Genomic DNA, 21,905 nt, shown 5'->3' with positions numbered 1-21,905 from the left:
TACTATTTCTAGAGTGATTTTATTTATTTCACTGTTGTCAGAGAAAAAACCCTCTAATGTCAAGTTCTTAAGTCTAGATTTGTCTTGTAGCCTCTGTCTAGTTAGTATATTCCACATGCAGGAGAACATGCATTCTGTAGCTACTGGGTGGCATATTATGTAAATGTTTGTCAGATCCACTTATTCTACGGTATACTCTTAGCTCTGATGCTTCCCTGGTGATTTCTTTCTAAAAATGAACATGGGATAAAGTCTCAAACAATACTGCATTAGAGCCTACACTCCTTTTACATCTAGTAATGTCTGCTTTACATAAAGAAGTGGCTCTAGAATCAAACACATATTTGTAACTATTATTCTAGCCTGCTAAACTATCCCTTCATCATTATAGAGTAACCTCTTTCCAGTCCTTTTATTTGATGTATATTTTCTCTACTCACTTTTGGTTTCTGCTTGTGGAGAATCCTTTTTGATCCTTTCATTTTCAGTTTTTATGTGTCTTCACTAATGAACTGGGTTTCTCATAAGCAGCATATAAACTGATCCCGGCCGGGCGGTGGTGGCGCACGCCTTTAATCCCAGCACTCGGGAGGCAGAGGCAGGCGGATCTCTGTGAGTTCGAGGCCAGCCTGGTCTCCAAAGCGAGTACCAGGAAAGGCGCAAAGCTACACAGAGAAACCCTGTCTCGGAAAACCAAAAAAAAAATAAAAATAAAAAAATAAACTGATCCCACGTTTTCTTTATTCAGCCATTTTTTTCCAGTTTTTTAGCTGAATAACTAAATCCATTTACATTCAAGGTTATTACTAATAAAGTGTGTTCTTGCTGAGCATAGTAGCACATGCCAGCAGATCTCTCTGAGTTTGAGGCCAGCTTAGTATACAGAGTGAGTTCCAGGACAGCCAGGGATACATAGAGAAACTCTGTGTCCAAAAAGACAAAAAAAACAAAACAAAACAAAAAAAAAAAACTTGCTATTCTGTTAAAATACTTTTGGTTGTTTTGTATCCTGTGTTACTTGGTGGTTTTCTCTAATTGTTTCTTTCGAGCTTCAGTTCATACTTTTTGACATCTTCATTTACTACAGCTACTCTAGTGGTAGTAAATGCCTTTGGCTTTTGTCTTGGAAAGTATGTCTTCATCAATTCTAAAGAATAACTCTATGAGGTACAATAGTCTTGGTTGCTCCTCCCTATCACACCCCAGGACTTTGAATATATAACATCCACTTGATTCTGGCCTATATGATTTCTCCAGAGACATCTATTAGAAGTTTAATAGCACTTCCCTTTATTATATTTTTGGGGTTTTTTTTGTTTTGTTTTGTTTTGTTTGGGGGGGGTGATGGGATCAAACTCAATCCTGTGTGTGTGTGTGTGTGTGTGTGTGTGTGTGTGTGTGTGTGTGTGTGTGGTGATGGGATCAAACTCAGTCCTTTGTGCACGCCAGACAAGTGCTCTACCACTAAGCTTACATGCACAGGCTAACTTGACACCTTTTTTCTTGCTATTTTTGGAATTCTCTTTATCTCATACTTTTGATGGATTCACTATAAGCCTCGGAGAGGATTTTTTAAAAAAAAGAAAAAAAGGCCAAATCTATGGACTCCTTTGAACCGGTTAGATCTAGATACCCATCTCTTTCCTGATATTTGGAAAGTCTTCATGAATTTCAAGAAAAAAAAAACTTTTTTGAGATAGGGTATTGCTGTGGAACTTTCTATACAGGCTGGCGATTCTCAACCCGACAGTCCTCTTGCCTTTGCCTCCCCAAATTATAGGAGAATAGGTGTGCCCTAGCACACCTTTGAACTTTAATAATGCATCTTTATGGCTTATTTGTCAATTCAACATTACTCTTGATTCCTATTGTGAAAAACAAAGCTGTTAGAGGTAGCAATCGCCCTGCCCCTTTCTACCAGTTGATCCCTTTTGTTATTATAATTGTCACATTCTCCCTGTGATCACAGCATACTGGGATCTGTCCATTACTGTGGTGAATAAAAGGCTGACTCAAAGTTGAAAATCAAGAAATAGCACTTTTATAACTATGTCATTATTATTAAGGAATCACAGTCCTGATACAGTTCATTTTCTATTCTATGGTCCAATGTCACAACCTTACAGCTACATGAAGACAAAAAAATGCTCCCTAGATTTAAGGTCAAGTGCATTATTACAGTCCTATTAACTGCACAAAATCGTGTCATAGTCTAATTTGGTCCGTTAACAACCATAATTTTCTCACCCTGCTTGTTTAAATTTCCATCACATCTTTAATGACCGTAACTTTGGTTTTGTTTATACTCTTGTCCTGTATCATACCCACTTTTGTTTCAAGCTATGACAGTATTCATCCCACCAGGATCTCTCCTTGTACAAATCTAGAATGCCAGCTTTCTAATCATTCTTAGACAGCTGTTTACCAAAGTTTTCTCTGCTCTTCTGGGATGGCTCGACATTTTTAAAACCTTTTTTCCTTGTTCTTAGTTTACTTCTTCATTTTGCTTAGGTGCATCCCTAAATGACTAAATGGCCGTTGGCACAGCAAGGTTTATAGGCTCATGCCTATGTGAGAACTCCACCTATAAACAGGATCATTTGACTTACAGTACTGGGTTAAAATTATTTTCTCAAGAAAATGATAGTGTGTTCATGGAGCATGTAGTGTGGTTGCTAAGTTTCCAATGTGACCTTCAGTCTAATCAGACCTTCACTTACTTAAAACTGACTTCTTTCTTCCCGGGTGCTTCAGAATCATGTCCTCATCCGTGAAATTCTGAAATTTCATGACAGAAGGACTTATCTAGGTGATGATCTTTCATCATGGTGCTAGCTAACCAGTTGGCCTTTGGTCTGTAGCATGAAATTAATATGAATAGCTTGCTCTCATGCCCAAATTTAACTGGATATTTACAAAAGCTAGAGGAATATATGAGTTCCAGAAATTAAGACACCAAAAGAAACAACCCCAAGAAAGCAGGATAACTCCAAGCATTATATGTGAGGGTGACATAAACAAATGGCTACAGACTGAGGTTGAAGAACCAACGTCTCAGTGAAAGGATGTTTGAAGGAAGCTTTTAAAATAAATTTTCTTGCTTAAAAAGACCCTCAAGTATACAAAACCTTAGAAGACTTGCCATACAAATACACATCCACTTTTTTTGAAGGGGGGAATCATTCAAGTCAAAAGAGAAAACCAAAGCCAACAGGTAATTCAAGAAAGACAGAAATGACAACTGGAGAGATGGCTCCACAGTTAGGAGCACAGGCTGCTCTTCCAGGTCCTGGGTTCAAGTCCCAGCACTCACATGGCAGCTTACAACCCTGTGTAATTCAAGTTCTAGAGAATCTAGCCTCCATGAGTATCTAAATAGTGCATATAGATATATGCAAACAAAAATAACAAAAAAATTAATTTCTTTTAAAAAAAAATGGTTTGCTGGGCGGTGGTGGTGCACGCCTTTAATCCCAGCACTTGGGAGGCAGAGACAGGCGGATCTTTGTGAGTTCGAGGCCAGCCTGGTCCACAGAGTGAGATCCAGGAAAGGCGCAAAGTGACACAGAGAAACCCTGTCTCAAAAAAACAAAAACAAACAAACAAAAGAATAAAAAAAAATGGTTCAGCCAGTAAGGTGTGTGTGATGCAGTCATGAAAATCTGAATTTAGATCTTCAGCACCAATAGAAAGGGCCTAGTACAGTACTCTACGTCTTCCCTCTGCTGAAGAGGTACAAACAGATGGATCCCTGGGGCTTCCTGACCAGCAGTCCACACAACAGCACAGTCAGTAAATTCCAGGTTCAGCACAAGACCCTGCCAACGTAGGGCTAAAGAGATGGCTCAGATAGTAAAGGTGTTGGCCTCACAAGCCTGGCAACCTAGAATACACATATAGGAAGGAAGCATGAAACAATTCTACAAAGTTATCCTCTGACCTCCACATATGTAAGTGCGCGGGTACACAGGCATAGCACACACATACACACATACACATACACACACAAAATAAATTAAAATTTAAAAATAAGTGGACACCTGGGAGGCAGAGGCAGGTGTATCTCCAAGTTCAAGGCCAGCCTGGTCTAGAGTGAGTTCCAGGACTACACAGAGAAACCGTGCCTCGAAAAAATCAATAAATAAATAATAAATAATGAATGAATGAATGAATGAATGAATGAATGGTGGAAAGCAATTGGGGAAGAAACCCAACAGATATTAACCTCTGACCACCATTCAGAAACTCACGCACATGGACACACATACAGACCACATACACACAAGATAGAGAGGGACTAATGAAGACACAAACTCTCACATAGGCACATGTATGTTCACACTCACCAACACATAAAAATAATGAGATATCTTGTTAAAGCATTTACCATCAAAAAGTAAAATTGCAACCCAAAGAGAGCAAAGCCAATGAAATATAGAAAGATGAAAATCAACAGTATATTTAAAATTTTTAATAAATCCTTAAAGACTAACAAACTGAAGATACAAAATATGACAAGAGGACCCAGCATGGCGGTTGGTGCACACCTTTAATCCCAGCACTCAGGGAAATAGAAGCACACGGATTTCTGTGATTTCAAGGCCAGCATGGCCACAGTTATAACTAAGTGGTAGAGTATTTATCTCCCATGTACAAAGAAGGCAGCATACCACAGATATTCTATCAAGTTGGTAAGCTTATCTATCAAGGGCCAGATAACAAGAGTCTTGGACCAACTATTCAACCATGCTGCTGCATGAACAAAAGGTAACCATATACAACACAGAAATAAGCCATTCTGTTCCAGCAAAACACAAGACACTAAGAGTTGAAATTCACCTATTTTTCTCCTGTCATGAAATATTAATCTTATTTTTTAACACTTAGTGTCTAAAACCTATTTTAGCTTGCAAGGCATATAAAAACAGATGACAGCTCTATTTAGCTCTTTGGCCCTAGTTTGCCAATTCCTGTATTAGTTTGTTAAAGAAGTCTCAATTTTCATCCAAAGGAATCTCCTGAAACTATTTTTCTGTGACCAAATAAGCTATAAGCAGACCATGGTGCTAAAAGGCCTGCACTCAGGAAGGTGAAACAAGAACCATACTCCAGGCTACTGGGGCTACAAAGTGGAATAAAGACAAGGGAAGGAAACGGGAGAAAAGGGAGGAAGGCAAAGAAGAAATGAAATGAATTACAAGGAGTAAAAAAAGAAGAGATTATACTTAGAAATTCCAATTTTAAAAGTACTAAATAATCCATGGGTAAAAAAGGAAAACAAAAAAGAAACTGTAAAGTACTTAGAAATAATATAATTAATCACAAACGTGTAACTTCAAAGCCACTTTCAGCAACTCAAATAAGTTAAAACTTATTTGAGCTTGTCTCAAAATAAAATGAAAAAAAAAAAAAAAAAACCCGAAACAAAAATTGGTGGTGCATGCCTTTAATCCCAGCAATCAGGAGGCAGAGGCAGATGGATTGCTATGAATTAATTCGAGGCCAGCCTGGTCTATAGAGCAAGTTCCAGGACAGCCAGAGCTGCACAGAGAAACCCTGTCTCAAAAAAAAAAAAAAAAAGAGAAAGAGAAAGAGAAAGAGGGCTCAGGACTTATATTGGTGGTACAGTATTAGCCTAGTATTTGGGAAGTCCTGGCTCAGCTCCCAGTTGGGAGAGCTGGGGAGAATAAACTATAAAGAATCACTCCAAAAACTACTGACTGAAAAGAGAAATGATATATGGCTGCTTTACAGTTCAAAAGACTAGCAATCATCTTAAGAGAGTTAAGAGTCAGACAGGGAATAGGGGAATGGAAAAACAAATGGGGAAAATGTTCGCTATAAGGGGGCCGGTGAGATGGCTCAGCAAGTGAAGACGAGTACCACCCAAAGATGGCAGCCTAACAACTTCAGTTCCATTCCTAGAACCCACATAAAGGGAGAGAACTGACTCACCAAAGTTGTCCTCTGACCTCCAAAAATTAATTTCAATATGCTGTATTGTTCTTTTCTACATAGGAGGCATGACAATTATCAGAAGCCATTTACAGTTCTTTTTAAGTGTGTTTCTCTATATTCAACAACCCACTAAAGATAGGATGAGTACCTAAAAAAGACTATGACAGTGAATATGGAAGACAAAAATAACAAGAAATACAGGAAACGTGGTTTTAAGATTTTGAGCACTAGCCAGCTAGAACTAATGAAAGCATAAGCTGAAATTTTAAAATGCACTAAGGCACGCAGAAAAAGTAATCACCTACAATGCTGACACTGATTTATGTGGTAAAATAAAATCCTTAAAATGTGTGCCCTATCACTCTTCATCATCAGATTGTGTCTTCATTTAAAAGAACTCACTGTTCATTGTTTCTCAAAGATACACACACACACACACACACACACACACACACACACACACACACACACACACACAGAGCCAGCCATGGTAGTGCATTCCTGTGACCGCAACCATTGGGAGATTGAAGAAGGTTCAAGTCCAGTTTGGTTAACCTAGCAAGATTCTTTCTCAAAAACCCCAAAACAGAAATGTTTCATGATGACTTCCAAAAGCTAATCTTTTAATTTGGTCAAGATTCAAAAATTAATACCCCACAAAGAACATTCAAGTACATACCATGATAAGAATCCTAAACACCTGAAAATGTAAACATGTTTTCAATAAAATCTGAAAGAAAAGGAATTCTTTCTCACTAAGTCTATGCCTATTAGAAGAAATATTAGCAGTATCGGAGAGCTTGGGTTCCAGTATATATGCCACTTAAGTGTGTTACAATTCAGCATTCATTCATGCATCAAACATCTTTTGAGATTATAATACAACAGACACTGGAAACACAATAGTAAAGAAAACATCAGAAATGTTCTCCTTTGTGACACATTCTAAATCATTCTAAATCCAACTAGTTTTCCGTTGCTAAAATAATTTTTATATTTAAGAATATTAATTATCTTTTCCAAAATCTAAATAACTTCCCAGGGCTGGAAAGAGCACTCAGGTTCAGATTCCAGTACCCACACAGTAGCTCATAATCATCCTTAACTTCAGTTCCAGATCACCCTCTTCTGACTTCCATGGACACCAGACACACATGTAACATATACATAACACATACAGGAAAAACACTCATACACATAAGATAAATTTTAAAATAAATAACTTTTTTAATCCACAAAAGTAAACTTAGGGAACACAACTTGAATTCCATCCTTGCTACTAACTAAAGCCATTAATTGTTTTATTATTCAGACACCAAACAGAGGAAGCAAATGTTGGTTTATCTTTCACATACTCTAGATGAAATGCAAACCTTAATGGCTCATTATTTGGTAATAACTAAACTTCTTTAGTGAGATCAAAGAAAGAGTAATTCTGTCAAAAAGTACATATAACAGCCATGAGATGCAAGAACTTCCAAGGCAGAGGCAGGTAGATTGCTATGAGTTCAAGACCAGCCTGGTCTACAGAGCGAGTTTCAGGACAGACAAGGCTACACACAGAAACCTTCACAAAAAAAAAAAAAAAAGTAAGAAAAAGATAAAGTACATATATTGAATAATTTTATAGTGTGAATGTATAAATATGGAACATATTTATAATATATAAACATATGGGCATATATATTCAGGCTGCCTACTAAACCAATTAATCAGCTTATCATCTCTTCAGAGTTGTTGCGTCTAAAGTGCTTATTTCAAAACACATAGAAAAATCATGCCCTGTATTCACATGTGGTTCCTAGGCATAACATTTAAATATTCTTTCATTTACTATGGGTGTGTTTTCACCATAAAAAAACAAGCAAGGGTCCTTCAAGCATAATTTAACTTTTAAGTGGTAACTTTTTAAAATGTCTGCTGTATTTATACGCCAGATAAAAAACTAGAATCACAAATCACATCTTTTTGTTTGTTTGTTTGTTTGTTTTTTCAAGACAGGGCTTCTCTGTGTAGCCATGGAGCCTGTCCTGGAACTCACTCTGTAGCCCAGGCTGGCCTCGAACTCACAGAGATCCGCCTGCCTCTGCCTCCCGAGTGCTGGGATTAAAGGCGAGTGACACCACCGCCCGACCACAAATCACATCTTTAAAGATCAAAACAATGCATTTAAATATCTCTTCTCCCACAGACCGCCCGACCACAAATCACATCTTTAAAGATCAAAACAATGCATTTAAATATCTCTTCTCCCACAGACACCTTCAGACACATAGTTGAGGACTTAATTTCTAATCTGAGTATCATTCTCAAATGAGACAACATATGGAGAGGGTAGTTCCAGAAAAGGCTGCCTCCATTTATTTCCTATTCATAAACATATTCAAAGCTTGCCAAAGCAGATCAACTCTACCTAACCCCAAAAGACAGTACAACAACAGCTCCCAATTATGCTAGTCTCAGACATCCCATTCTTAGTGTTAAATGCTGATTCTTGCTATGTTTATTTCTTAAGAAGTCATAGACTATAAGCACCACCACCAGATCCACTAAGTGTAAAGAAATAGAAATAAGGAACTAGCTAGCAAAGTGTATAGAATTAGGCAGACAGTGGTGGGATTTGTGCTTACTTTGACAAAAACAGACCAGAAAGTGATCAAACAACTATATAAATGAATCTAGCTTATTTAAAATATATACAAAGGTTAAATAATTCATTCTACTTTCTACAGTAATCTGCACTGTGTGGCCTACTGAACTAGATTTGTATCAAATACCAAAATACCAAAGGGAACTTTATGACAGTTATCTTTTATTACTTTATTTAAAATTTTCATGTATGTGTACATGCCTGGGTATGTATGTGCACTCAGAGATCAGAAAAGTGCATATGACCCCTTGCAACTTAAGTTAGGTAGTTGTGAATCACCACATAGGTGCTGGGAACAGAACCTGGGTCATCTGCAAGAACAGTAAATACTATTAAGAGCTGAGCCATCTCGCAGCTCCAAGACAATTATACATATTTTTTGTTTGTTTGCTTTGCGCCTTTCCTGGAACTCGCTCTGTAGACCAGGCTGGCCTCGAACTCACAAAGATCCGCCTGCCTCCGCCTGGCTCTGCGCCACCCCCCCCCCAGCTGATTTGTATTTTTTTAATACAGTAATGAGAAGGTCCTGGTATAACTAAAGATTTGTAACTTGGAAAAATCATTACTACAAAATATTGAGTTCTCTAGATAGTCACCTTTTTAGATAGAGGTCTCATTGCTAGCAATGAGGTATAATGAAACAAAGGTCAGGCTTTTAAAACAGAAAGGGAAGACGAGCATTTGAACACCAGAACATCACATCTTGAACAAATTTTCTCAACTTGCTTTTTCATCTCTAAAATAAAAATAGTAATTACCACCGGCGGTGGTGGTGCACGCCTTTAATCCCAGCACTCGGGGGGCAGAGCCAGGCGGATCTCTGTGAGTTCAAGGCCAGCCTGGTCTACAGAGCGAGTTCCAAGAAAGGCGCAAAGCTACACAGAGAAACCCTGTCTCGGAAAATAAATAAATAAATAAATAAATAAATAAATAAATAAATAGTAATTACTTATCTTGAAGGAATGTTATAATGATTAGTGAGAATACAAGGAAATGTAAAGCACATGGCACAGAGCTGGCACTAAAAAAAAAAAAGTATTGTTATTTTACTACTCATAAGTACACCCACAAAGGTTGTTTTTTTAAAAAGGACTCATCAGAAAAATAAATCAGAGACTAGGATTATTTTAATTACAAAAACCAAACAAAAAATACCATCCTGATAGTCAAGTAAAACTTTAGTTTTTTTTTTAATTTTACATATATAATACTATAGTTCCTCCTGAAAAGTACATAAAATCCAAAATTAGCTATGGGTCTACTTCATTTTGGAGTTAAAAGTAAAGATTATCATCACACAGAACAAAACACAATTTCATGAACAGGTGAAATTATTTCACCACTGGGGGAGATGTCAAAATTAAGATAAAAAATGATTATGAAAGGATAGTAAAAGATTCCTACCTTTAAACCGACTGCTATAAGATCTGTAACAACACTGTATGGAAAAAAGTAAAAAGAGAAAATGGAAAACAAAGTTAGAGAACAAGTTTTAAAAGACAGGTAAGATTAAAGAAAAAGAAAAAGCATTATAATAATAAATAACGAAAAAATGATGAACTGTGAAATGTTAATAAAGAAAAAACAATAGACAGTGTAGCAACAGCAGAGTTCAAAAGCAAAGCCTCGACACCTCAATGCAAGAAAAAAAAGTACTCTCTAGTGTGTAGAAAAGTATAGTTGTGCTTCAATACAATAAGCATGTGTTTATCTCACTTTGGCAAATCCAAACGAAAACTAAAATCACCAAAGTTCATTAAGTCCCTGAAATGAGTGATCAAACCATAAAGCTTTAAATTAAACAAAACCTGTGCCTGGATTTTACAGACATGAAAAAAAGCATCTCAGAAACCTCCATCTTACCACCCCAAAAACTCACCAAAATATTGTTATGACTGTCTCCCATAGATAGAATAAATACATCACATTTCACACATCAAATTTTACTGTAAGATTTTTATTGTAAATTTTATTATTAAAAAGAAGTTAAACATCAATACTATGTTGTGAGTACAAAAGTATTCCTCCTTGGTGGAAATGAACACACACACACACACACACACACACACACACACACACACACACACACGGCTCGAAGAGAAACTAAAAATATGTTGGCTAGTGGTTTTTTTGTTTGCTTTTTTAACTACTCTGAATAAAGGAAATGGGCTTTTTTCAAGCTGTGGAAAAATAAAATTTAATAAACTTGCCTGCAGCATAATCCACTATATTCAAAGCTACACTCCTTAAGAGTGTAAAAAGCCCATATAGCTATTCTGTACAAAAAGTTAACTCTTCTATATCTTCTGTTAGCAGTTTTATCTCCATATTTGCTAAAAGCTACTAATAAGCTTTGTATTATGTTACTAATCATAATACCATCATAACTTCCTAAAGGTATGCAAACATGTGTCTGCATCAAGTGGTATAAATTTCAATGTTTTAAACAATATTTTAACAATATTTCCCTTTTAGAATTCTGAAACTTGTATTCATTTTTCTGAAATTTAAACCTTGTAAGTAACTGGTAAACTACACTTTTGAAAATGTGTAATAGCGTCATTATTGGTCCTGATGGAAAAAGCAAATATTTTTCCTATGTGACCTCCTCTGTTCCGCACCATTGCCTTCGTAGCTTTAACACCACAAGCGCGTCAAAGTTCTTCAAAACTATCAGCAAGACTAAGTTTGGGAAGGTGAGTGGAGGAGCAAATATGAGCGGAGTGCCAGGATATGTATGTATGAGATGGCATAATGAAACCCATTAGTTTGTGTGCCAAATAAAAAGGTAATTCTTAACAAGTAAGATGCAGTATGTGGCAGATGATGAGTAAAAGCCTATGCAATTAATGCTGAATAAGGTTGACTAGTCCTGCTCCCCCTCCCCCATCCCTGAGCGCGCAGGAGGGGAGGAATTTGCACTTCACACTGAAGCAGCAAGTGAAGCCCTTTAACTGTACATCTCAGGGCACAAAAGGCGAACCTGTTTCCCCAAGCCCCAAGTGGAACCTTCTAAAGATGGTAACTTCACAGCCCTTCCTGACTGATTGATATAGGACATTATGGCTAAATCACTGAAATGATTTCACAAGTAAAATCAGTCAGTCAGGTAAAGAGAAGTCAATGCTTAAGGAGAAGCTTTCACAAAGTAGCTTCCATTAAATAAAAATCCTTTAAAGAACATCACAACCATAAATCAAATCTAAAATTGCACTTTGATATCTGCAGCAGCGTGCAAGCTGCATTCAAACGAGATAATCCATATCACAATATTGTGAAACTAAGATAAACGAAACCTAGCGAGGGCAAAAAAAAAAAAAAAACAACTGTTGTAAGACCCCAGTGTCTTCACGTGAGTCCGTAGCAAGCACTATCAAATACGCGGCAACCTGTTAAATGGCTTTTACTTTTCAAACAAGTTAAATGCTCCACCATCCAGCAGTTTACAGAAATCTTGTCAAAAGTCGGCGGTGGCAGGGGTTAATTAAGAACAACTCAAACGCCTAAGGATTAAATAAATAAAAGGAGTTGGAACCTCTAATAGACTTGGAGAATTTTTTTTTATCCTGACGAACAATACTATTTGTATGACCCCCCAATTTACTAAAATCCTTCAATTAGCACTTTTATTAAAATACATCAGGACCTACCCCATGTCTCAAGTTCCAAGAGAAATTATCAACTCGGAAAGGGTGGTTGTAAATCTTTTTTCCCTTCAATTTTAGTCACGGACCCCATTTAAACTGAGCAGTTGAAAGCGCCCGGAAAACTGCCCTTACACAATATCTGACATCGCCCGCGGCGAATTCACTAAGTTTCTTGGGGGGTGGGGGACCGAGGAGGAAGCGTCCCCGGTGACAAAGTGCAGACGCTCCTTATGTAGAAATGGTTAACGTATCTCACAGCGCAAGTCAGGAGACCCCGCCGGTCCCGAGACCCGCACGGGACCGCGGTTCGAGACCCGGTCGCCGCCCAGACGGCTGTCGCCGCTCGCCCGGGCCCGCCGCCGGGGAAAGCTCCGCCGCGCGCCCCACCCCGCCGGTAAACAGCAACTCCCCGAGCGCCGCGGCCGCCTCAGCCTCCGCCCCCGCCAGCGCCGCGCACCATTTTCTGAGAGGAAGTGTGGGGAGGCTGGCCCGGCACCCCGGCCCCGGCTCGCCTCCGCTTCCCGAGAGCGCCCCGAGGCTGCGAGGGGCGGACGTGACGGGGGCGCCGCGCGCAGGAAGCGGAGACTGCGGCGGACGGATCCCCGCGGCCCCCGGGTCCCTGCCGTCGGGCTCGGCCCCGGGTCGCTCCCCCGCTAGCCGGCGCCGCGCCCTGCTCCCCGGCCTCGGCGGGACGCGACGCCGAAAGGAAACGAGGCCAGCGCGGCCCCCGAGCGGCCCCCCGGCACTTACCCATCCATGGCCCAGATGGAGGAGCGCCTTGTGCGGGGATTGACGGGCTCGTCGCGGGCCGAGGAAGCAGGCGGCGGCTCCGGGGACCGGCGAGCCGAGCCGCTCCGCAGCTCCGGCCGGTCGGAGGTGGAAGGAAGAGTGGGAAACAGGGGCGGGGACCGGGCACGCTCTCGCCGGCGCCGCGCCCCCGCCTTCCCAGCCCGCGAGCGCGTCCCCGCCTCGCCTGGCCCCGCCCCCTCGGCGTCGACGCCCTCCCTGGACTCGGCTGGACTCCAGGGCGCCCTCTTCCCGCCTTCGCCTCTTCGCCCCGCCCCCGCCCGCGAGCCCGCCCGCGACCCGGCGCGCGTGCGCGCCCCCGCCGCCGTCGCGCCCGCGCTCGCGGGGACGCGCGCCTTGTGCTTCCCGCTTCGCGGCTCGCCCTCCCGCGAGCCCGCAGGCCTTCCGGCTTTCCGCAGGGGCCTGAACACTTCCCGCTGACGGCGAGAAAAGCCTCGGGACCCCAAGGGACATTTGAAGCCCGGAGGCATTTCTGCGGGCGGGCGGGCGGGCGACCCTGCGGGCGGCACGGCGGGGCACCGGCGCGACGGCCGGCCACAGTGCAGGCTCGGGCAGTGGTCTTCCGGGACCTGAGAGCCCCGGACCCGTAGCCGGTGAGAGATGGCCGGCCGGCCGGCCGCCAGGCCCTGGAAGTCAGCCTCAGAGACCCGCGGTGGCCGGATAGGTGTGGTTGGGAAAGGAATTAGGTAGATGAGACTGCCCCGGACTTCATTTTTACAGTTTTAATCTGAGTGCTTTTCTAGTCTAATACTAAGTACACGCGAAACTTTCGTTGCTTAGCTATGGGATGATCATTATAGTGCCAGGATTAAAACTTAAGTCATTCATCCTTGGGGGGGGGGGGGATAGGAAAGGATTATTGTTTTTCCAAATGAAAATACACCCGTGATCTCCGGAATTTCAGTCAGAAAACGTTTCGTTTGCACCAAAACCCTTTCCTCTAGTGTGAGCAAAAACAGATTATACATAAAGTATAGAATAGCTATTTGATATATATATATAATGCGTACAACTACTGAGAACATGCTCCCCACACACACACACACACACCTTTTACAGCCTACCTACTTCTGGAACTGAGTGCTTTTCCAATTCACAGATCATTGAAATTTAAGCCAGTCTTCAAACTCTGAAACGAAAGAGTGGGCCTCCCACACCCATTTCAAAGGAAGTAACAACTTCAATCTATCCTTCCTGATTTTCTACTTTAAAATAGTAGACACTTTCAGTTTGTAATTCAGGAAAGTCATTTTTAAAGTTATTTCTGTTCCCCTATTCAAAATGTCAAAAATGTATGTTAAATCTAAATATTAAGTTATGTTTGGAAACATTGCCACCCTACATTGCTATGTAGGATTTTAAACTAGTCTGTGCCTGCAGTTCCTACCTGAGTTTGAGGCCATCTTGAGCTACATTGTAGGTTCCAGGCCAGCCTGGGTCACAAAAAACAAATGAGCAACAAAAAAACTAATGATATTTTATCATTATTTATTTGTATTATTTATTTTAACAAGAGAAGCTGCCGGTGAAGTTTTTATATTGCTGTATCTGGGGCATATTGTGTTATAAGTTTCCTCCCTTACTTTTTAGTTACACATGTAAATATAATACTTTTTGTTTTTTCAAAACTCAAACAGTAGTAAATAGTTTTGTTAGTTTGGGATCAAGTTTTAAATCTAGAACAGCCTGGCTGAAACTTGCTGTGGAACTCAGGCTGGCACCAAACTTAAGATTCTCTGGCTTCAACCTCCTGAGATTACAGAGATGTACTGCCATACAGGCCGGAAAATCTTTTGCTTTTCTCCCCAAACCAGTCCCTTGCTAACCACTATAACCGTTTTGTGTATATTTATCTAGATCTTTATTTATTTATTGAGACAGGCTTTCTCTGTGTAACGGTCCTGGCTGTCCAGGAACTCATTTTGTAGACCAAGCTGGCCTCAAACTCACAGAAATCCACCTGCCTCTGCCTCCCAAATGCTGGGATTAAAGGTGTGCACCACCACCACCACCACCACCACCACCGCCTGGCTTATAATACTTTCTTAATTGACTTCTTTTTAATACTCCATAGTACTCCATAATTTAACATGCCATAATTTATTTAACTTTTTCCAAAATAGTGGAAGCTTAAATTATGTGTAGCTATTCAATATCACTAACAGTCTCACATGAAACAACATGTAGCTATCAACACATTTTTACATCTGAGGAATAGAATATTGTAAATAGAATTAACAGAAAAAAGGTATAAGCACAACAAATTTGATAAACACTGCAAAGGTAATTCTAAAAATATACAGATTTACAAGGTTAAAAAAAAAAGTGAACAGCTGGGTGACGGTGGCTCCCAGGCCAGCCTGGTCTACAGAATGAGTTCCAGGACAGCCAGAACTACCCAGAGAAACCTAGTCTCAAAAGAAGCAAAAAGTAAATAAATAAACCTGATGCTGACCTCTGTTCTGCAGATGTGTACCCACACATACACAACAACAACTACCAGAGGATAGAGTGGAGTTTGATGCTTTTTTTGTTGTTTTTGTTTTTTGAGATAGGGTTTCTCTGTATAGCCATGGCTGTCCTGGAACTCCCTCTGTTAGCCAGGCTGGCCTCGAACTCACAGACTGAAGTTTGCTTCTTAAAGTCTATGTTCAGGATTTCAGGTATTCCCATAGGTCATATAACAGAGGAGACTTGGTCTTCTGTAATTTCAACAGAAGGTTCTGGGTTTTCAGAGCAATCTGATATTACCCACATGACTTTGGAGTAAGCACTTTATGATACTCTGTCTTCTTGGTGCCAAAGAGGATAATTTCTGCAGATTCTTGTATACTTTGAAAAGATGGCTCTAAATAATTTATATTTTTCCCCTGTATTTTTGTTCCAGTTTGCTTAAGAAAATCCCCCTGAAACTTGTTTATCTGATAAGAGGCACACCCCTTCATTAGTATGTGTACACAAAAAGTAACCTTTGAACACGTGCCTTAAGCTCTTCCACTATGCAGTGGATAGTTAACATTTAACCCACATTCCCGTTTACAGGTAAGACTTCTTAAGACATAAAAGATGCCATTAAAAAGATGCCAGGATAGTTCAGAAAGAATACTAGTCATTAGCTGAATCTCAGAAGGTCATTATATGAACATTTTATCTCATGACAATTCCAAAGCATAAACATTGACATCTATTCCTTAAAATAGAAACCTCTGGAATCAAACTAAATGGAAAAGGCCAGTTTCAAAAGTTATAGACTGTGACTCCATTTCTATCACATTTTCAAAATGACAAAATATATAGCAGAGAACAAGTCAGTGTTTGGAAGAGATTAGGAATGGGATGCAGGGAATAGATTCCTGTGACTGTAAAGTAGTATGCAAGGAGAATATTTGTAGTGACGGAAACAGTTCTGAGTCTTGGTTTGCAGGGTGGGTGAACTTATACAAATCTTCACGTGATAAGATTGTGTAGGACTTCAGATGCCCACCCATATAAAAGTGTCAAATACACGGATACATCAGTACCAGTCTCCTGGTTTGGGTTAATATGGTACCATTAGATGAAACTGTGTGAGGGAACACAGGGCCTTGTTGCATTACCTTTTAAATGTCTGTATACTGCAGTTACTTCAAAATAAAACAATTTTAAGAGATCAGTGTTATCTGATTGTTCTGTTGGTATTTGATATTTCCTCAGTACTGATACAGTACCAACTTCAAAGACTGAAGAAAAAAACGTTTGGGTATGGTCTTCCTTTTCAGGCTACCTCACTGTGGTTGTCAAATGAGGCTGTAATAGCTGACACACAGAATTAGTGTGTGGCTTCAGCCCTTCTTCAACCCCCTCCCCACAGTTGGAGGAATGGCATCACAGTGTCTCCTGTGTGCTCGCTGCAAGTTACTGTACACTCTGATAGTTCTAAAAAATTTATAATTTCATTTTCCTTGTATTTTTCTTCTGGTTTGCTGAAATTCCTCCCCTGAAACTACCGTGAGTAATGTCTGTTTTGCTCATCCTGTGACTGCCCTAGTACAGTCACCTGCACGTGGACGATACCTGGTGCAGAGGATCCTTATGTCTGTGTTGAAGATGCTGTTATCTTCTGTCACTCTAGTTAGAGTGTCCAGCCCTTGCCAGACTTGCGTTGGACACTCTGAAGCACTTTTCGAAAGAGGGAGGAGATTCCTGTCCCCTGTCCTTTTTGTCATTCTGTGCCACAAGGCTCCCAGTGTTGTCCAGAGATTTTAATATAACTCTCCTTCCTATTTTTATTCAGAGGAAAATCTTGAACGTTTAAACTGGAGGATAGTCCAAGTGGTAAACACCAGTGTTTAAAGAATCATTACCCCTAAACATTGACCTCCTGTCCTTAAAACTGATAACCCTAGCTGGGTGTGATGGTGCACACCTTTAGTCCCAGTACTCAGGAGGCAGAGGCAGGAGGATCTCTGTGAGTTCAAGGCCCAGCATGGTCTTCATAGTGAGTTCTAGGGCAGAGAAACTCTGTCTCAAAAACAAAACAAGCAAACAAAACCCAGCTGGGGTGGGAGGTGGGTGGGGTGACACATACCTTTAATCCCAGCACTCAGGAGGCAAAGGCAGGTGGATCTCTGAGTTTGTGGCCAGCCTGACCTACAAAGGGACTTACAGGACAGCCAGAACTGTTACACAGAGAAACCCTGTCTTGAAAAAACAAAAACAAAAACCTCTTAACCCTAGTCTCTACCTCAAGAACAGGTTCTTAAACTAGAAGTCTCCTGGGGTCAGACATCAGAAAGATTAAACCACTGAGACAGTAGAGAATTTCTGCTTTCAGCCCACCTGCTCACCTCCAGGAAGCGGGAAGTCAGAGATTAAGCTCTATAGAAATTCTTGGGACAGAAGGTTTACATAGCTCAGAAGTAAACTATCCACTCCCAAAGGATGTGGTGGTGCATCCCAGCACTCAGGAAGCAAAAGCAGGCAAATGGCTGTGAGTTTGAGGCTAGCCTGGTCTACAAACAATTCCAGGACAGCTAGGGCTTTGTTACAGAGAAACCCTGTCTCAAAAAAACAAACCTATGTGTGTGTGTATTCCCCAGCAGTCAAAAAACCAACTACAATAAAATTCTTTTAATGTCTTTTTTTCTCTTTAAATTTTATGTGTATGGGTGTTTTGCCTGTATGGATGTCCATGCACTGCTGGTATGACTGGTACCCACAGAATCTAGAAGAAGGCATTGGATATACTGGAACCTGAGTTACAGAGGGTTGTGAGCCACTATGTGGGTGCCCGGAATTCAAGCTAAGTTCTCTGGAAAGAGCAGCCAGTGCTCTTAACCATTGCACCATCTGTGGTAGTTTGAGAGAAAATGGCCCCCAAAAGGGAGTGGCACTATTAGGAGGTGTGGCCTTCTTGGAGGAAGTGTGTCCCTGTGGGGGCAGGCTTTGAGGTCTCTTGCTCAAGCTTCCCTCAGTGTGATTGTTGACTTCTTGTTGCCTGCAAGATGCAGGACTCTCAGCTACTCCAGCATCACATCTGCCCTCATGCTTCCATGCTCCCCATCATGTTGATAATGGACCGAACCTCTGAAACTGTAACTGAGCCACCCCAATTAAATGTTTTCTTTATAAGAGTTGCCATGGTCATGGTGTCTCTTCACAGCAGTAAAATCCCTAAGACACCCTCTCTCTAGCCTCTATGACAGATTTCTCACACACAGAGATCTGAGGCACTTCCAGGTTTCTGGATACATAGAGGTGTTGGGAAGATGGTCTTCCCAGAGAGGGCATAGAAATTCTTCCTCCACCCCTGTACCTCACCATATCCACATCTTCTACCTTGATATTCCTGTGTTGTATGCTGTATAATAAGCTATTCAAACTAAGTAAAGCAATTTTTTTTTGCCAAATGTCATTGTCATTGAATTCCTTTTTCCTCTACCTCTATTTCTCAAATGTTACAATTAGAAGCATGCCCCATTACAGCTGGCAAAATTTTAAAATAAACAATTTTTGAGCAATTTTGAATTTACAGATAAATTTCAAAGATAGCATTTATGCATGTCCTACACCATTTCTGCTATTGTAGCTTACATTGGAACAGTATATTTAATGTAGTTAAATAATTCTGATATTATTACTGAAGTCTTTATTAATAAAGTTCCTTAATTTTGTTTTTGTTTTTGTGAGACCAAAATGAGCCATCTTAGAAATAAGACCAAAATGCCTTCACCCAAAAACTAAGGCCTAAGATTTTTCCTTCTAGGAATAGTCCAATAGTTACTGAAACAAGTCAGTTTAGATTCCAGAAACCAGGAAGTGTAAAAGTACAGAGTCACAAGGTAGTCACGAGGTAATGCCTGCCAGACTATGGAATGTCCTCTCCCTGGTTTCCAGGGTAACTGACCATAAAAATGCCCCCACCTGAGGGCAGCCACTCCCTTAGAAGTAATTTCTAGAAGTCCCTAGAAGCGAGCCAATCAGAATTGTATCTGTACTAGCACCCCTAAACGATGTAACCTTGTGATTTTTCCCTTTAAAAACTGAGCTTGCAGACAGGCGGGCACTTCCTCCAGCCTCCACTGCGTTGGATGTATTGGACAAAGTCCCTGCCTAGGCTTGTATTGCTTTTGGATATCCCGAAATTAAACCTTGCTTTTGCATTCCGGCATGCTCGTCTTTGGTGGTCTTTCTGGGGGTCACAATCTGGGCACAACAGTTTTGTTTTGTTTTGTTTTTTGAGACAGGGTTTCTCCTTGTAGTTTTGGTGCCTGTCCTGGATCTCGCTCTGTAGACCAAGCTGGCCTTGAAATCACAGAGATCCGCCTGGCTCTGCCTCTCCAGTGCTGGGATTAAAGGTGTGTGCCACCACCGCCCAGCAATTTCCTTAATTTTTAACCTAATGATATATACCTGTCCTATAATCCCATCTAAGATAGCAAGCTATGTTACGTCATTAGGTCTCTTGAGGATCCTTTTCTCAAACTTTTAACATCTTTGAATAATACTGTTCAGAGATCGATCGTGTAGGATGCCCTTCAACTGGGATTTGTTTACAGGATTAGAGAGGAAGATTTTAGAGATAAAACATCATTTTCATCTCACCGTATCTAAGGTGCATATTGCACCCTGAGTCATCAAGCTGAGACTGACTTTGAACACCTGACTGAGATAAGAATTAAGTGTTTTCTTTACTGTAAAGTAGGGTTTTTTAATCATTATTATTTATTTCCTTTTTTCTTTGCCATCCTTTTTCCAGATTTCTTCTCTAGAAAGATGTCATCATACACAGCTCCTGCTTAAGGAATGGGGCGTTACTCTCCACTTCCTTGAAGGGACAGCATTTACCTAAATTATTTAGGATTATGTATTGTCACTCTCTCCCATGAATCTGTATATATAATCATTTAATTTTTTCATTACAGACTCACTGACATTCATTTTACAATCTGATTATAACCTAGTGTCATTTTATCTTAATTTCCAAATTGCTCTAGCCATTGGCCACTGGGAGCTCTTTAAGTTGACTTCTGTGTTCCTTGACACACTCCCGTCAGTGTTGGGGGCATGTTTGTATATTTTTCTTCAGTCTCTGAGTATTTCCCAGGTTGATCTCAAACTCCCGGACACAAGGAATCCTCTGTCTCAGCCGCCTGAACCCTGGGCCCACAGGCACAAACGACCTTACCCAGCTTTTTATTGAACACTTCTTGACTTTTAATTTTTATGGTATTACAAGATGTTCCAGAGTCATCTTGTTTATTTTTTGCCTTCATGTGAGGATCAGTCATTTGTCAAAAACAAGATCTGGGTACTAAGTGTGCTCATTGCTTCTAAAGTTTTTAACTTGAGAATTTCCAAAGATCTAACCTGTAATGAGGTGTGTTGTGTGTTGTGTGCACACCTGTGTGTTCAGGTATGTATGCATGAGTGGGCATGTGTGTAGGCCAGAGAACACCCCTAGGTACTATCCACTTTATTTTTGCAAAGACAGGCTTTCCTGCTGGCGGGGAACTCGCTGAGTAAGGAAGACTAGCTGGCTAGTGAGCCCCAGGGGGCCCTCTATCTCCCCCCCCCCCAGGCCTGGAATTACAAACAAGCACGTCACACCCAGATTTCATTCTTTCTTTAAAAAAAAAAAAAAAAAGAGTTTGAGGATCCAACTCAGGTTCTTGTGTGTGGTACTTTATCAACTGAGATGCCGTCACCCACTCTCTGTTGTAGGGTCTTTATGTTACCATCTGTACAAATGTATACTACTTGGTTTCCTTTGGTCCACAGTGGCGGATCAGCTTTGCAGGTCCCTCACCCGCCCTGCCCTTCTGCCTCCCTTCATGTCCACATTTCAATAATGGATCAGGAAACTGACTCCTGGGAAATAGAAACATAGGGTGCATTGTCTTCTTCCGGTCTACCCTGCTCCTGGGAACGGACCCCAGGGGTGTTCTTAATTTGTAGATGACATGCTTGAGCTCTAGTTTTTATTCTTTCAAGATCCAAGTTGCTACTGCACCTTTAGGAATGTCTCACTTGCTAAAACTGGCATTAAATTACCATTTGGAGGGAGTCCTTGTCAAACCCCAATGCTTCCCCTGATTTGGGGACACAATGCAGTCTTCTTCATAGTCCGTGGCACGGATTCTATCAGTACCCCAGAATCATTACTGTTGACATTTCTTCTCTGGTCATGGTTCATTCTCCCCACTTTACTAGGACATCATCTCCCCCAGAAGTTCTGTAGCATTCAATGACTTTCATTAAAGTCTTTTGACTCTCTTCATCCAGCCTTTCACCAGCCCTTAGCGTGAGTTTTTCCTAACTTATCTAGATATCTCTAATTGACTAAGAAACTGGGGTCTGGTCTT

General features: G+C 40.8%; 1 protein-coding gene across 5 annotated transcripts in view; it reads right to left on the bottom strand.

Annotated features, from left to right (window-relative positions):
* The window catches only part of Ptbp3 (polypyrimidine tract binding protein 3), an 86,315-nt gene extending 73,093 nt beyond the window's left edge, over positions 1-13,222 (bottom strand). For 2 of the 5 annotated variants that reach the window (XM_052716581.1, XM_052716582.1), the window contains exons 1-2: positions 13,006-13,116; positions 10,013-10,046 (exon numbers count right to left, since the gene is read on the bottom strand). In XM_052716581.1, coding sequence (XP_052572541.1) covers positions 10,013-10,046; positions 13,006-13,013 — 42 coding nt within the window. In that variant the 5' untranslated portion in view covers positions 13,014-13,116. Of the gene's footprint in view, positions 1-10,012; positions 10,047-13,005 lie in introns of those variants that run through there. The other 3 variants (XM_052716586.1, XM_052716583.1, XM_052716584.1) reach the window with 3 other exon arrangements.
* Positions 13,223-21,905: the final 8,683 nt, after the last annotated feature.

Source organism: Peromyscus californicus, unplaced genomic scaffold, assembly GCF_007827085.1.
Source record: "Peromyscus californicus insignis strain IS unplaced genomic scaffold, ASM782708v3 Scaffold_5__1_contigs__length_169319896, whole genome shotgun sequence".
NCBI classification, from domain to species: Eukaryota; Metazoa; Chordata; class Mammalia; order Rodentia; family Cricetidae; genus Peromyscus; species Peromyscus californicus.
Note: the sequence above shows the minus strand (reverse complement) of the source record. Positions and strands in the feature narration are given on the sequence as shown.